The sequence below is a fragment of the Polyergus mexicanus genome, unplaced genomic scaffold (genome assembly GCF_030449975.1).
Source record: "Polyergus mexicanus isolate NDT 795.1 unplaced genomic scaffold, iyPolMexi1.0 SCAF_1, whole genome shotgun sequence".
NCBI lineage: Eukaryota > Metazoa > Arthropoda > Insecta > Hymenoptera > Formicidae > Polyergus > Polyergus mexicanus.
The window spans coordinates 5,641,739-5,655,708 of NW_027223321.1; the positions used below are offsets into that span (position 1 = coordinate 5,641,739).

The 13,970-nt window shown below is 34.0% G+C and overlaps 2 protein-coding genes across 2 annotated transcripts; one reads left to right on the forward strand and one right to left on the reverse strand.

Moving 5' to 3' along the window:
• Positions 1 to 720: 720 nt before the first annotated feature.
• LOC138933393 (uncharacterized) lies at positions 721 to 5,225 on the forward strand. The gene is made up of 7 exons (XM_070296063.1): positions 721 to 1,624; positions 1,831 to 2,099; positions 2,508 to 2,961; positions 3,068 to 3,577; positions 3,726 to 3,976; positions 4,155 to 4,405; positions 4,500 to 5,225. Exons 1-7 carry the CDS (start codon positions 1,511 to 1,513, stop codon positions 4,793 to 4,795), a joined length of 2,145 nt encoding a protein of 714 aa, XP_070152164.1. The 5' UTR covers positions 721 to 1,510; the 3' UTR covers positions 4,796 to 5,225.
• Positions 5,226 to 6,295: 1,070 nt separating this feature from the next.
• Bcs1 (Bcs1 chaperone) lies at positions 6,296 to 8,576 on the reverse strand. The gene is made up of 7 exons (XM_070296073.1): positions 8,181 to 8,576; positions 7,925 to 8,116; positions 7,673 to 7,812; positions 7,398 to 7,592; positions 7,045 to 7,278; positions 6,785 to 6,955; positions 6,296 to 6,682 (listed from the first exon to the last, which is right to left on the reverse strand). The coding sequence occupies exons 1-7, from the start codon at positions 8,309 to 8,311 to the stop codon at positions 6,468 to 6,470; spliced, it is 1,278 nt and encodes a 425-aa protein (XP_070152174.1). The 5' UTR covers positions 8,312 to 8,576; the 3' UTR covers positions 6,296 to 6,467.
• Between the last annotated feature and the right edge of the window lie 5,394 nt (positions 8,577 to 13,970).

Genomic DNA, 13,970 nt, shown 5'->3' on the forward strand with positions numbered 1-13,970 from the left:
AAAATCTCTTGGTCAAAATACTTATGAGTGCAATTGTATAATATATACTACTATTTTAAGTTTAATAGATATTAGGTCTAATAAATATTTTTTTAATTTGCATTTCTTAATATATATGTGGGAATACCAAATATATATATTATATATAATTATATATAATTCGTTATTTATTTCGTTCTAAATATAAAAAATGTGAAGATATAACATGAAGGAAGCAGAAACCGATAGTTCTACCATATTTTCACGTGGTGTTTGCTGATTCATGTCTCGTAAAAACGCAGCTGACACGTGGTTCGTGCGAGGGAAGAGTTTTGTGGGTCAATATAATTCCGGCGAAGGTGGGCGAGCACGCCCGAGTGCGAACTCGGAATAACCTCACTTCTCCGGTACAGCCGCCCGCGAAATTATTGACCATCGAACGCAACAATGCAATTGTAGACGCGTCGACATTATGGCGATCAATGATTAATCGCTTTCAGCCGATATAATTAAAAATATTTGAAGGAATATTGCGCCGTACAAATATATTATATTCATGTCAAAGTAAATGGCGAATCAATTGACATGGCATTTCGATGGAGAAATTCGCGCGGCTTGCGACATAACCCTTCCACCGACTGTACTTTTCCCGCTTGGTATAGTCCACGGAATAAATATTGTCTATTCTATTGTCGGATCAAGTATTGACCATAACAATGTCATTTTGCGATTCGTTTTGGCAGCGATTTAGACAAGATTAGGAAGATTAATAATTAACGCCTGTCGCGCATTATGTAATCATTTTGCCAAGAATCTCGTCCAAAATGACAATCTGTCTTTCGCGGATCGATCTCCGCGGAATGTACCGCGCCATTCTTGGTACAGTCCGCGGGATTCTAATTGACAACTTATACTCGCGAGATTTCCAGCTCGCGGAATAATTGGAAAGCGAAGATCCTCGACGATCCAGATCGACGATATACCATATGTCGACGCCGCTTTCCTCACATACGTCACGGCGTCGCGACGCCGTCAGCGTCCCGGTTGCGACCGAGAGACGCGTCGAACGGGGACAAAAGAATCTCGACTGACTGTACTCAGGCAGCGCGGACAGTAGTGGCAGTTGTATTGACCGCGGCGAGTGTTCCTTGTTGTCGCGCGGGACGGGAGGCGCGTCTCGACGAGGAAGAGCCGGCGAGGTGGCCGCGGTAAGTTTGTCGTGGCTCCGCAGCCGTTAAAATTTGCAAGGCGACCGGGAATCGAGGGACAATGTCGGCGATCAGGAAACGACGGCGTTCGCCGTGGAATTGATCTTGGCTGCTACCGTCGTAGTCCGAGAATATCATCACCGTGGATCGAGCTCGTCCAGGATGCTCGCGAGTGACCGCGAGATCGGCCTCGAGTCTTGAAGGGAATTCAAACTCGACGAAAGCCACGTTCGGTCGCCTCCACGTCACGTGGTTCGCGTTCCTTCACGTACGTCACACGTCGCGTGCGATTTAAATCTCTGAGCCTCGTAAGGTCAGCTAAGATGGGCAAGACGAGAGGCGTCCACGAGACGACCCCCGAATTAAGGAATCGGATGGTGGGAATGTACGAGGCTGGTCTGGGTCTGCGAGAAATCGCTGCCGCGATCAATTGCTCGGTATATAAATCTTGTTTTGCATACAATGTCTAGTTTAACAATTCTTATTAATAATTGAAGTAATTGCTCTGCGTATTAAACCGACTTTAATTTTTCTAATTTAAACTGTAAGAATATTTTAGCTTTTGATTACCCTGTCTTGATTTTGTGTTGCGCAACCCAGTATATTATAGAACTCGCCTTATTGTAACACGATTGTGTTGTAGCAACGTACGGTGAAGAGATGGTTGAATAGATTTGACAAGGAAGGTACAGTAGAGACACGGGAACGATGCGGTCGCAAAAGAGCCACTACTACAGAACAGGATGAAGCAATTGTTCGTCTAGCTACTCAAACACCCATAACAGCAGCAAAAGCAGTGCTTCCAGCGTTAGGTCTTACTTGTTCCGTAGATACTGTGAGAGAAAGGCTGCATAAAGCCGGGATTCACAATTGGAGTCCTTCTCGCAAATATATGCAAAGGATTCCGTTGGGGTTTGTATTTTTAAGTACAGGATTTTGATTGGCTTAAGGCTCTTTCATATTATTTCACGACAAAAAAATAATAAAAAGAATAATATATATAGAAATATACATTAGAGACAGATTGAATAAATTTTATTTTGTTTCTTTGGTCTTAATTATTATATGTAGTACAGATTATGATATTTATATATAACAGTCACAAGTATATGTGTAATGTTGCTCATTTTAATCAAATTTATTAAATAAAATATCAGAATATATTTAAAATTGAAAAGGCAAATTTTATTTATGTTATTTTATTTATATTTTATTTATGTTTATTTATATAATTTTATTTATGTGTATGTGTAAAAATATAGTTTTGCTATTAATGTCTCTCTTTTTCTCGTCTAATTACACAATTATCTCCATCAACAGTGAAGCGGATGGCGCAGCGATTCAGCAGGCAGTATGGCGACCAACCGGCACCCAATTGGGCAAGAAGAAAACTTCCAAAGACTCGAGCAAGTCCGAGAAGAATAGTACCACTAAGAAGAAAAATTCATCGAAGAAAATCAAATTTCTAGAATTATACGTCGATGATGGTGCATTACCCGAGACTCTAAAGCAAAACCAAAATACCGAGCAGCAGCCGCAGCAGCAACAAGAACAAGAATTCGTATTTCCTCAGCAAAATCTTCCACCACCGCCTTCCGCACCTCAAGCCACCGAAATGCAACCTTCTGCGCAACCCTTATCAACGAGCCAGACGGAATTTGGTACCGCGTTGGGCCTGGCGCAACAATCGCAATCCATCTATCAACATCCGGGATTGAATATGGTACAGAATTGGCCATTAGATTTAGTACAAGGCAGTCATCATTACCCACAGGTTTGTTTCTTATAGTTAGCTTGTTTTAAAAAATGTTATTGTAATATATATTATATATAGTAAAGTGGATTGTGTATCACGAACTATTCATATGTATTGCTCGTAGGGACAACCGATATCCCATGAGCACTCTTTGCCGCAACAGCAGCAACTGCAAGAACTGCACACGCAGCAGGAACAGCAACAGCATCATGCCCAACAAACCCAGCAGCATGTGCAAGAGCAGTCGCGATTGCAGGATCAATCGCATCAGCAGAATATTCAGAATACTCATCATCATAATCTCGATCAGCAGCAATTACCGGTGGAGCATCAGATTCAACAGCAAAGCTTACACTCTAGCATATCTAGCCCGGAGCAGACGAACGCGAACATAATATCTGATAGTTCTTGTAGTTCTAACGAGAATAGTCAATCGTCTTGCGAGCCTCAGCAGAACAAGGAATTGTCGAGGAAAAGTAATAGAAAATCTGAATCGGAACGGCAAAAAAAGAAGAAGAAGGGTGGCAAAGCGAAAGGGACATTGGAGACTAGTGTGGAGATTAGAAATCGCATGATTGGAATGTCTGAAGCCGGATTGTCGACTCTGTCTATTGCTCTGGCGATCGATAGATCGGTATGTAAAATATTACTCTTTGAGTTTATTCTATATTAAATTATATTGTAGATCTCTGACATCTATCATATAGATATGAAAGTTATATTACGAACTCGAGAAAAATTAATGCAGGAGATTTACATGGACGTGATTTTGAATTAATCAGGAACGTACTGTTAAAAGATGGTTAGAACGTTGGCATAAGGAAGGCAATGTGCAAACCAAGGAACGAAAGGGCCGACGTCGGATCACTACTAAGGAGCAAGACGAGGCCATCGTCGCGATGGCGACTCAGCATCCTCTTACCGCCGCTAAATACGTAGCGCCTGCGCTAGGTCTAAAATGCAGCGTGGATACAATTAGAGAGAGGCTTCATAAAGCTGGGATACACAGCTGGAAATTAGGCAAAAAGCAAGGGTTAGATTATAAATTATGTTATTTTTATATTTTTCCTTTATAAACGCGAAGAAATTCCCCAGAAATTTCTTCAGAATTTTTATCTAAAAAGAGATAAACTACAGAATATAGACTAATTCACCCTAGGAAATTCATCATTGAAATTAATTTAAATGTGATATCTTTTTTTTTTTTTTAGAGAAGGAAATGCAGTCCACACTGTTCACTTGTGGCAACCGAGTGGTAATCGTCCTAACAAACCAAAAATGCCCGGAGAAAAAAAAAAGAAGAGTGCTGGTAATAAAAGACGTGACCTGATAACGAACAGCAATCAGAAACGCATTGCGCGGAAAAAGAAGAACGACGAATCGTCGACATCAAAACCGGCTCCGCCTCCAGTGAACATAATACCAGAACAAACTGTGTTATCGTTCCACAATCCTGGAAACAGTAAGCGTCAAAATATCATAATATCATAATATCTTATAATATATAACACACATTCGAAGAGAAATTAATTATCTTTAAAATCATTCTTCTTCAGTGACGAATTACGCTTCAGCCCCTAACGTAATGACAACGGTGCATAATATAAGCGCACTGCCGCAACTACCTCCGCCACCACCACCACCACCACCACCACCGGTGCCGCAACCAATGCAGCAGCAGCCGATGGGTCCAATAATGCCGCAGAGACCAGACTGCAGGCTAGCACCGACCATAATTCCGTCTGTGGCGAGCAATTCCGGTGTCACTTATCCGTCGTGTATGGTCGGTGGTAACAGTCACATGGAACAAACGGATCCTCTAAATTACGAGCCATACATTTGGAGTTTTTAAATATCAGTAATGACAATCTAAATCACGTGCAACATAATTGAATGAAAAGGAAGTATGCATTTGAGCGAAATCTCGCGTTTAGCGATCTAAAGTATTACAGTATTTTGTTTTTATAAAAAGAAAACTCCAAAAACATTTGAGAATCAGTGATACACAGATCCTGTCAATTTTACATTAGGAATTCTTTTGCGCAGTTTAACTTGTGCATAAATTGCAATATTAGAAGATACAATCTCTGTACATGTGCAACAAGAAAGTTTTGGTGAGTTTATTGTTATATTTGTGAGAAAAAATTATATTAACTTAAGAATTTTTATAATAGCATGCAGTGCATTTAGATCAATTTAAATGAATCAGCATAAAGACGCGATAACATGTACATATAGAATGCATATAGAATCGTCTAGAGTAGCAAAAATGTACATCACGATGTTTATTTTGCTATGATATATCGTCTCTTTAAATAATATGGAGTCGTAATCAGAAATCGTATTAAATATATTAAAAATCGATATTTATACGATATGATTAGGCTTCATTAAATCAAGAACTTTTTATGTTATTTTTAATGAGAAAGAGAGAGAGAGAACAAATCTGAATATCAAATGAATTTAGTAGAAAGTATAGATATCTGTTGATTTAACAGTTAAAACTACTTATCAATAATTACATAGAGGATAGAAAGACCGAGAAAACACTTTTTAGCAAACCCTCAGCAATAGATCTATTTTCGATATATGTGCTATCTTTTTTTTCTTGTGAGAGTATTCATAGATGATTTCAGATAAAATGTATATTCTATGATATATATTTTTAATTATAACATATATGAATCTGCTTTGAAATTATAGTACAAATTGGCATGTTCCAGTCAGAAAAATGCGTAGTAAATCAATTTCAAACAGGCTGCCAAAATACTTACATTTATTCTATAAACTGCCTTTTCTATCATACTTATATTTGTATACTATATGTATATCATTTTTTTAATGATAAACATAGTATTGCCATTATATAAATATATGTTATTATAAGACTGTTACTGTTTTCTACACACATAAGCTTGCCAGCTTTTCTAACAAATAGCGTCTGATTAAGAATCAGTATCTATATTGCAAGAAAGTTTTGTTAAAATACTTACGTTTTTTTCTTCTTTTTTACAAAGCAGTATTCATATAGTTCGTCCATATACAATTACTGGTGGTACAAATGCAAAGTAGTGCACTAGAGAGAATTACACACGAGAAGTATGAAATATTGTAGAAAGATTTTGTTTGATATTTTAAATGTCCATTTTTTCATTTCGCATAATAATACTCAAAAGAGTATTATGTACACTTACATTTTATAAATAAATATATCGTGTTCTTACAATATGTGATACACACACAGACACACAACATTCCTTTAATTTTTAAATACATCGTGAAGTATTATAAAATTAATAGAAATATTTTCAACAACGTTCTCATTGAGATCTCACTCGTTTTATATCTATTTTATAAAATAAAAATAAAAATGATTATTATTCACTCTCCATACTATATATGTTGGTCTTCTTTATAAATGATAAAGTATCTTTGTACAGAAGAGGGATATTAAATCAATTGCATATACATTAATCACAATCATATACTTTTACTTCGAAATATAGCTACAGTTTCATCTTTCATCATGCAAGTTCCCAAATTTGTGTAACATTATTTATGACCGCCTCGGGATTATTTTTGTGGAACATAAAGTATCCTTGAATCTGCGCCGGACTAACGTTTCTTTTAAAGGACATAATGTTCTCTGCAAATTTTTTTGCAAGCACACTAGGATCTTTACCTGGTTCCTTATAGAATCGTAGAAACATTTGTTCGATTTGACTTGTGCTACACCAACCTGAAAAAAAGAATGTATATTTGATAGTATATTGAGATTATTATATAAGTTTCTTTTAGCTTTTTATTTAACCATTTCTTTTCTGTTTTTTTATGTACGTACCAATGTATTCTTTAACATCGACTCTGCCTGGTCTAACAAGTGCAGGATCTAATCTGTCTAAATAATTAGTTGTCATAAATAATATCCTAGCTTCTGTAGAGGCTACACCATCTAAGCAGTTCAATAAACCGCTAAATGTTACTCTATTGAGACCATCATATGCTGCTTTAACTAAAATATTGGAAACAAATATAAATCAAAGTAACATGATAAATAATAGATTTTTGTATTATATTTCCTGTTTCCAGGAGTATATATACCTTCTTTAGTTTCTTCTCTACTACTAAAAGCAGCGTCAATATCCTCGAGCAGGATAATAGTCTGCTGTGGAGCCACCGCTAATAAATGATTTAATCTGTCATCTGTTAGGCCTCTCTCGGATAAGTTTAAAACGCAAATACCGCGCTCCAATTCCCCAGCCAATGCAGTAATGTATGAAGACTTTCCACATCCCGGAGGTCCATGTAACAAATAGCCTCTGCGATACGGAATCCCTGGAAAAATTGACTTTTATCAGAAAAAGTAATGCAGGAAGAAACCACATCAATTTTTAATATTATTGATATATCAGGTGTTTGCAATCAGAACGGCAAACAGATTTAAGTTTGCATACCTCTTTCACTGTACCATGACGGATTATCGATAAATTCCTGACAATCGCTTACTATTCTCTCGGAAATGCCGGTATCCAAAACGACAGATTCTAATGGTCTCTTCTTCCTAGCATGTCCAAACTGTCGCCACTCACTTCCCATGGCAGTGTACATTATAGTCTTTCCCTCGTGCTCTTTCAAAGCCATTTGTCTGGCTATACGAATTAAGAATTGCCTCTGATTTCTTGATTTGTTATATAATATATCTATAAATATATTTTGCAAGAACCTCAACCTTCTTCAAGAATACTAAAATATATGCTTTTGTCTCTGCCGAATGCTGTCAATTGTACAGTTTCCCATGGTATACCCATGTGTAGATCTAATGTCTGTTGTTCCCTTGTTCTTTCAACTTTTATCCAGTTCCCCTTATATCTGCAGAAATGAGGAAATGTTTAATTAAAAAATAAAAAACTTTCGACAGATAGGATAAAATCATGATTAAGTCAAAGACAAGTTTAAAAGGTATTTAGCAATATCTTTTTACCTGAAGAAATGAGTACCTATACTTGGAATAAAGTCATATTTGGTTTTCACATGACCAGTTTCTTTCTGTTCAAAGCTAGTCTCCACAGAGAGATGTTGCGTCTTTTGTGCACCTTTATGCGTGATCCATTGTAGAAGCCACTGATAACTTTTATCACGACATGGCACTTCCAGAGTGATCATATAATGCCGTCTATAAATAAAGAATAATAATAATAATATGGTTTACAAAATATGAACAATGTTTGATAAAATACCTAAATAGTACAGCTCCAAACTGTGCTCCTTTTCTCAATAAAGCGGCTCCAGCTCCAATCCCAAAAAGACCAAAACCAGCACCAAAGTAAGGATTATCGGATAAAGTTTGTATATATTCGATAAATGTCATAATGCAAATTAATATTGTAATTTTCTTATATAAATAGTGATATAAAAATGTGTACTATATTAAAGATTAAGATTAGCAATGTCTCTGCGGGTATTGTAAATTAATTCATTTCAAGTCTTCCAATTATAGTGATTATTTTAATTATATAAATAGAAGTAAAATGCAAGAGCAATTAATTATATAATTTTTTCTTTTTTTAAACTGCTCTAACACATTTACTATTAGACTTTTTCTCTTATGACTTTATTGCTTTAAATTATTTTATTAGTCTTTGCTATACATAAAATTGTACAATCATAAAGATTATGCACACTATCCAGAGCATCAAGTGCGTGTTCGAAAATCCTACCTGTAGGATAAAGTAGCGTTTAATCGACCAATCAGGACAAAGAAGGAGCAACGATTTCTTTGTCCTGATTGGTCAATTAAATACTACTCTATTTCACGGATAGAATTTCCGAACGCACCTCAACTCGTGTATTCATCACGTGATCAGTATTTAGTGTTCCAGATCGGCTTTTTCAAAAATATTTAAACTGATAGAGAAGGCATTTTTAACACCTTCTATATAATATATTGCATTTTATAATATAACATAGCCGTAATTATAAATAATCATTTAGCAATATTTAATAGCATTTTTGGATCTACTTTCTTCATAAGACTTTGTATGATTAAAATAAGATTAGATTAAAATAAATAATATCGAAGCATATACACATATATATATATATATATATATATATACACGTATATTCTTATAGATAATTACGATAATAATAAGGAATGTATGATAAAAATTTAATCATGTTACAAACGATTATATTTCACTTTATGTTACAAAAAGAATCTCCACTACGTATAATATACTATTGTTTAATAAACGTCAACTCCAGGTACCACGAGTGTGGCTTGAATACTCATATCTACCTTTGTCTCTTTCTCTCTCTTTTTTTTAGATTCTTTTTTTAAATTTTTTACCTGTAAATAATATTACTGAATCATCTACATCTACTTAACAACTACATTCGATCTAATTTAAAACTGGCGTCTCCGTTCTGATTATTTGTCAATAAACGCGGGACAAAAATCACGAGATTGCTATAAATGGTTGGTTCCGGATGTTTTTTTTCTTTTTCTTACGATTTAACGATTAATGTGCTATAATAGCTACGAAGAAAATATAATGCTCAGTTGAGACTTTCGTATATATATATATATATGTATGTATGTATGTATGTATGTATAAATCGTTTTCGCTAATCTCTGCGAAATTTGGTACGTTTTCATATAATGTATTATTGATGCCGTAACGCTAGAGTGCATTTACAGTATATACAATACAACATACAATGTTCTGGGTCCATGATCAATATAAAACTAATTTCGTGATAAAGATATTTCTTTCAATGGAGAACAGTATGAATACTGAACTAAAAAAAACTTACTAATAATTTATCAGCTCTGTCTCCCTCCACGCTGATCATAATGCAATACAAAATACTGAATTCTAAATATATGTTAAATAAAAAATAGTTATTATACAAGTCCACACACATACATAAATATTACTACATTAAGATTACTAAAATTTCAACTAGAAGAATATCAAATTAATTAAGTTATATGCACGTATCCTATATCTTAAAATATAATTAATAATATTTAACTCGTCTATAATTAACATAATACAGTAAAATAATAAATAATTTCTCCGAGTAAAATTTGATTTAAAAGGAGATACTTAATAACTTAGGTAAACAACTGGAACGTTATGTCATTCTGCAAATTTGTGAACATCATTCGAAACTTATTTCGTAAATTAAAGAAATGATTTCTATAGTTTTTTGTATACCACAAATAAAATATTTTACCGCAATAATACCTATATACAAGAAAGAATGTACATAATACCGTTTAATGACAATTCACAAATTCGCAAAATGCTATCTGGTAATGCTATCCAGCTTGCTCATCGATAATTATTACTAAGAGATACATATATATCTGTCAATGACGAAGTGTAAAAATATTTCGCGTAAGTGCAACATGGACCCGATTAAAGTGCGATACATCCAACGTTGTCGGGACGTCTTATGCATGTCATTACATCAAGAGATCTCTCTCTCTCTCTCTCTCTCCGAATCTTAGAGAAATAGTTTCACATTACGCAGTCGATTAATCTCTTAGTCTACGCCGTGTTACAGCTAATCGGACTCGTTATTCGCGAGTTTTACATTTTTTCTCTCTTTCTTTTATTACTCCTAGTCTCACGTATCTAAACGCACCACCATCGGGAGATTCGCCGGACGGGACGCAATAAGAACTTTTGTGGAAGCCTTGAGCATAAATCTGTCCGTCAGCCCAATTACCTTCTCGTTTACCAATCTTCGACGGGGCAGATTCTAATATTATTGTTCACAATGTACTCTCCTCTCGATTTTCTCTTTAAATTATTTAATTCGGTTTGTCTCAAACTCGTTCTGTTTCTCTCTTGCTTTTTCTAGCTTAGAATCTTAAACACGATCTTGATAAATAATTCGGTACACAGGTTGCGTTTTCTTCAATCTTTTTTAAACAATATATAAGTTTATTACTAAAGTAAACTAATAAAAGCTCTCTTATGAATATAAGAGGAGAGCAAAGGGAATTAAGAGCCAGCGCGGTAAATATTTACAACTAAATTACATTAACATTTTAATTAATTAATGATAGGCATAATCATAAAAAAACATACGTTTTGATCCTTGTTTTGAATCATCTTCAGCGCAATTACAAGTAAATTAAATATATTATATTAAAAATGTAATAATAATAATATACAGAATAAGAGTGAGTCACTTATATCGTCAGAAGGCAAATGTTATATAAACTTTCGAGATAAAGAGAGACTGTCCAATAAAATATACTACATTAAGGGGATCCTGGATTACGCAATTTTTTGAATTTACCAGTTCTTGTAATGCCTATACAGAATTACAAATACTTTTACACGATTAAAGTACATACATCAATGCTCTATGGGACAGTCGATTTTATGCTAAAAAAAGAAAAAAGCTAAAAATTTTTTTAACTTTTCGTATTTTAATCGTGTAAAAATATTTGTAATTCTGTGTATAGATATTACAAAAACTGATAAATTCAAAAAATTGCGTTCGGTCGGTAGTTCAGGATCTCCTTAAAAAAGCAATTAATAATACGAATATATCGAACTTGAATGAGTCACACATATTGTACAGAAGGTAAATGTTACATACAACAAACGTTCGAGACAGAATGTCAAGTCTTTTCATATCGCACGATATATAAAGTATATACAAATACAGAGGGGTGTTTACAAATAAGACGGCGTGATATTCAATTTTTAATTTATCTATTACATCTGTATGAATATAATATAAACATTCTGTGTCTGTCTGCAAATTATATTTTTTGTCTTTTAATGTACACCATTTCAAAAGTTAAGAGTTTCGATACATCGTTTAGACACAGAATGTTTATATTAATTATTTTTATTTATATTAATTACTATATTTATTTTGTAATTGCGCTGAAGATGATCCAAAAAAAGGATCAAAACGTACGCTTTTTATGATTATGCCTATCATCACTTAAAATGTTAATGTAATTTGATTGTAATAAAACATATGCGTACAAATTATCGCACTGGCTCTTAATTGCCTTCTCCCTCCTTCGTATAAATCTATTTAAAAAAAAAAAAAAAAAAAAAAAAAAAAAAAAAAAAATATATATATATATATATATACAAGACCTATTTCAGCCGGATATTGAAATTATTTATATAGGTAATAAATCATCGATCAATATATTCATGATGCTGATACGCAACCTTTTACATAGAGGAACTTTATGAAGGACGCTAAATGTGCAGAAGGACCGTGTCGAGTTCCTTCGAAAGGACAGAATTACTTTTGGCAAAAATTGTCAAAGCTATGCGCTACCGCGACTAGACGCTCGCGTTCATCAATTTTTTAACAATCCTCCTTCGGAGACCGTGCTTTCATTATCGTGATTCCTTCAGAAATCAATTAACAAGCAAAATATCTAACATATATCTAAATTGCAACAAGAAACTGCATCCTCCGATAGAAAACAGATCTGTTTGTAAAAAACAAATTCCTGATATATCACATAACTATTGAATATCAATAATCATGCGCAGTCTCCGAATTTCTTATAATTATATTTCATCTTGTAACATTACAGATTTATATGTTTTCTCTGACACTAACGTCTCTAGTCGCGTGATGCAGCGCGGACGGTTAAGTTGAGTCAAGGACGAAATTTCTCGTGAAAAATAGTGAGGACAGTTTCTCGAGAAAAGGAAGAATCTTTTTTTTGTCCGGCTCGTTCCCGACAGTGATGTATAATGAGAAGGGAAGGGACGGTGATCTGAGACTGGCTCGGTTTATGGATATAAATTAGCCTGACCTGTGTCTAGCGCCTAAGAATGTGTACGAATCTTGCAAAATTCTTCCTTCTTTTACTCTTGGAAAGTTATATATGTATAATATATTTAAGAATAATTATAGAATTATAACAATAAAATTATTTAGATCATTACACCAATCTACATTAAAACGTTTAAGCGTTAAAATAAATGTTTATTTTCTTATCTATGTATTATATAATTAATCCTAAAATCTCTAAAAGGAGATAAGGATCATTCAACAAAGTCAGCTGACTTATTACAATTAAAAGTTTGTTAGTGCAACCGATTATTAATAAAGTTAACTTATAATTATTGCTAATCCGCGTTTTATCGTTTAAAGAAAAATATTTAAGACGGGCGAGAAATTAGAGATTCGACATAGGAAATAAATCGTAAAGAAAATAAAAATCTGCGAAAAATGCTTTATTCTGGACATCAACATCGATAGAATATCGTCGACGTTGAACTGTATAAAAGGAAAGCTAGGATTTCCATTCGTGACACGCGTCTTAGACACAGGTGACGCGCGATATAAAGACGACACGATATAGATATAATAGCAATAATTAATTATTTAATAAACGGTCGATAAATTCTCTTTAGGTATTCGTCTTATCGCGAAGCCGACAGACAATAGTTACGACAATAAATGTACAATTGCATTAATAATAAAAGATAGCGATGATAATAATAATCAAGATAATAGTGGCAATAGCCGTGATAACAGATTTGATTGAAGCCAATCTATGATAGCATTCACGTTATAAATATATGTGTAAATTTATTTGCACAGAATGCTCCATTACGTTGAATGTATTTTAATTATGTGTGCACATCTTAATAATTATGATAATCAACTATTAAATATATATGTAAAAAATATATATATAAAATAGTTAATATATTTGTAAAATACTAATACAGTCGACAGTTCAGAAGTTTTATAACAATCGGGCAGTTACATAATCGAGTGTTTTAATTGGAATGACGCAACGGCGGACTATAAATTATAAATATATTTATCACTAGAAGAGAATATACATATGGATGTATCTATGGAAAATATCAAAGTAAAAGAGCATTCTGCGAAATGCACTGAGCACACACACTCTTATCACGATAATTACACTTCTACAAAAGTGACCAAACAGCGATAATCAATAAAAACTAGTAGTCAGAGAGTACTCTGCGTTGATACCACTGCTT

Excerpts from the sequence above, each read along its gene's own strand:
- LOC138933393 (XM_070296063.1), top strand. The coding sequence starts at position 1,511 with ATGGGCAAGACGAGAGGCGTCCACGAGACGACCCCCGAATTAAGGAAT. Across the intron at positions 3,977-4,154 it reads AAATTAGGCAAAAAGCAAGG|AGAAGGAAATGCAGTCCACA; the intron begins GTTAGATTATAA and ends TTTTTTTTTTAG. Across the intron at positions 4,406-4,499 it reads GTTCCACAATCCTGGAAACA|TGACGAATTACGCTTCAGCC; the intron begins GTAAGCGTCAAA and ends ATTCTTCTTCAG.
- Bcs1 (XM_070296073.1), bottom strand. The coding sequence starts at position 8,311 with ATGACATTTATCGAATATATACAAACTTTATCCGATAATCCTTACTTT. Across the intron at positions 7,279-7,397 it reads GTCATGGTACAGTGAAAGAG|GGATTCCGTATCGCAGAGGC; the intron begins GTATGCAAACTT and ends CAATTTTTCCAG. Across the intron at positions 6,683-6,784 it reads CGATGTTAAAGAATACATTG|GTTGGTGTAGCACAAGTCAA; the intron begins GTACGTACATAA and ends TCTTTTTTTCAG.